The sequence below is a fragment of the Apaloderma vittatum genome, unplaced genomic scaffold (assembly GCF_000703405.1).
Source record: "Apaloderma vittatum isolate BGI_N311 unplaced genomic scaffold, ASM70340v1 Scaffold36398, whole genome shotgun sequence".
Taxonomy (NCBI): Eukaryota; Metazoa; Chordata; class Aves; order Trogoniformes; family Trogonidae; genus Apaloderma; species Apaloderma vittatum.
In genome coordinates, this window is record NW_009733039.1 from 642 (window position 1) to 3355 (window position 2714).

The window sequence follows — 2714 nt, forward strand, 5'->3', positions numbered from 1 at the left end:
CTGCCTTGAAATGACGGCACTCCAAGCTCTCACATTAAGCATTTATTCTCTGGTTTGTATCTGCAGGCTCCACAAAATTTTTTATGAAACACAAATACGGGGTGGAGGTGGTGGTGATGGGGGGACGCGAACCAATACAGTGAAGGGGAAATTTCTTGCATTTGTGTCTTCATTTGCTCATTTTGTCTTTCCAATTATAGGAGGCTTATGTGCAGAAAATGGTAAAAGTATGCAATGATTCAGACCGATGGAGTCTCATCTCCCTGTCCAACAACAGTGGCAAAAATGTGGAGCTGAAATTTGTGGACTCTCTGAGGCGGCAGTTTGAATTCAGTGTTGATTCCTTTCAAATCAAGCTGGACTCCCTGCTGCTTTTTTATGAGTGCTCAGAGAATCTGATGACTGAAACTTTTCACCCAACTATCATTGGTGAGAGCGTCTATGGGGATTTCCAGGAAGCCTTTGATCACCTCTGCAACAAGATAATCGCCACCAGAAACCCAGAAGAAATCAGAGGAGGTGGTCTCCTGAAGTACTGCAACCTTTTGGTAAGGGGCTTTAGGGCTGCCTCCGAATCCGAGATTAAGTCCCTGCAGAGATACATGTGCTCGAGGTTTTTCATTGACTTCTCAGACATTGGAGAACAGCAGAGAAAGCTGGAGTCCTACTTGCAGAACCACTTTGTGGGATTAGAGGACCGCAAGTATGACTATCTCATGACCCTTCATGGTGTGGTGAATGAGAGCACAGTGTGCCTGATGGGGCATGAGAGGAGACAGACTCTGAATCTGATCACCATGCTGGCCATCCGGGTCCTGGCCGAGCAAAATATCATCCCCAATGTGGCCAATGTCACCTGCTATTACCAGCCAGCCCCATACGTAGCAGATGCTAACTTCAGCAATTACTATATTGCCCAGGTTCAGACGGTGTTCCCTTGCCAGCAGCACACGTACTCTACTTGGCTGCCCTGTAATTAAGGACCGAAATTAGTAGACTCGGTGGGGCGAACGTTTTCTAAGACATTCGAAGGGACTGCACGTCCCTTTGAAATGGGGTGTATTGTGCAATGATGATCTGCTCTAGTTTTCAAGCTTGGGAAAAGCTTGTGGTTCTTCTAATAAATAGTGGGAGCATGATCGAGAAAGAACCCCAAAATAATTGGATCCTACCCCAGAGCACAAGAGGCCTGTCATTAAAAGCAACCAGCTTCCCCTGAAATAAGCGAGGGAGGAGTGCTTGATGACAATATGGGTTGGCAATATCTGCTCCCATAGCTTTGGCATAGAGAAGGTGGGAAAGCCTTATTTTCTTTTATTTTTATTCTTACTCTAGAATGGGATCTGCAAAAGGGAGAATATGAAAGGAAGAAAGAAACAAAAAAAAACAAAAAAAAATTTCACAAAAAATTTATATATATTCAGGAATTAAAATTTAGAGGCATAAAGCAGAGATGAGCTGAATAAAAATGTATATTGGAATTACTGCATTTGGGGCTTGCAGCAAGTGCCGTCTATGGATTGACCATGTAGAATGTATAGCTTGCTTGACTAGAATGCTTTACCAGAAACAGCTTGCTCCAAATGAACAGTAGTGGATTGGTACAGTTATCGAAACAGAAACACGTACGATGACAAAGTCCATTATTTCCGGCTGTGTGCGTGCCTCACATTTAAAAAATGTGAGAATGCAGGAAAACCAGCTGTGGCAAACAGAGTAGACTCAAGGACCAAAGATTTCACAAATAAGTTATCCGAGCAAAGAAGATACAGTAGAGTGTGTGTGTATATATATATATATATATAAAAGAGAAGAAAGATGTTGCTATACTTGTACACACCAACAGTAATCAAAAGTGCCTGATGCCTTCATAAAATTTGAAGTGAGACAAAAAAAATATAGTTTTATGGTTTAACCATGCATTTTCTTTTATCAGGGACACAAAGGTTAAAAACAAAAAAACCCCATAAGCTTGTGAATAAGTGGTGGAGGAAATGCCCTATTTTTTTTCTTGGCAAATACCTGTATAGAGTTAATGTTATGTCGGTGTGCTATTATCCTAGGTACGTGTGTGTATGTGTGTATATATGTTTGTGTGTGTATATATGTACATGTCATAGGTGTATATCTATATATACACACACAATATATATATTAATGTGGTCTAGGACAATGTAGCAATTAAGGAATGTTTAAATAAAGTACTCTATGTTTTCCAGTTTGCAGCGGGATGTCATAGGAGAGTGGGCACCTTGCAGTGAATTTTTAACCCACACCTAAGAAATCTGGAGTAAATGAACCAGTCAGGATTAAGGTGGGATTCAGATAATGTCTTTGGTTGCAAAGGATTACAGTAATTCAGTGGGTTGCTTGTGAGCCATAATAATTCCACAGATGGAGAAACATATGACTAGCTGATTTTTTTTAACTATTTTGTACTGTAATGCCATTTTGACATTTAACCCACTAATGCTGTGACTGCATACCTCCATGATGTGTAATTCAGTGGAACGTGGATCAAAGATAGATTTATTTAAACCCCCTGACAGCTAAAGAATATTGTATTAGTTGGTGATTTGAACACTAATTGTTAATATTTAAAAGAGTATTTTAATAGAATGCATTATGCATTCCAGGACCACTAGAATTTAGAAAATGTGAAATGAGCCCTTTTTAAGAGTGTTGCACGATTGCTTAAAATTATATTTTATATA

The 2714-nt window shown here is 39.9% G+C and overlaps 1 protein-coding gene across 1 annotated transcript; it reads left to right on the forward strand.

The window, feature by feature from the left end:
- Positions 1–200: 200 nt before the first annotated feature.
- LOC104269614 (protein FAM46A) lies at positions 201–1386 on the forward strand (the record flags this gene model as incomplete). Its single annotated transcript, XM_009875727.1, has 1 exon — positions 201–1386. A coding segment is annotated over one exon (780 nt), but the record flags the coding sequence as incomplete, so codon positions are not given.
- Between the last annotated feature and the right edge of the window lie 1328 nt (positions 1387–2714).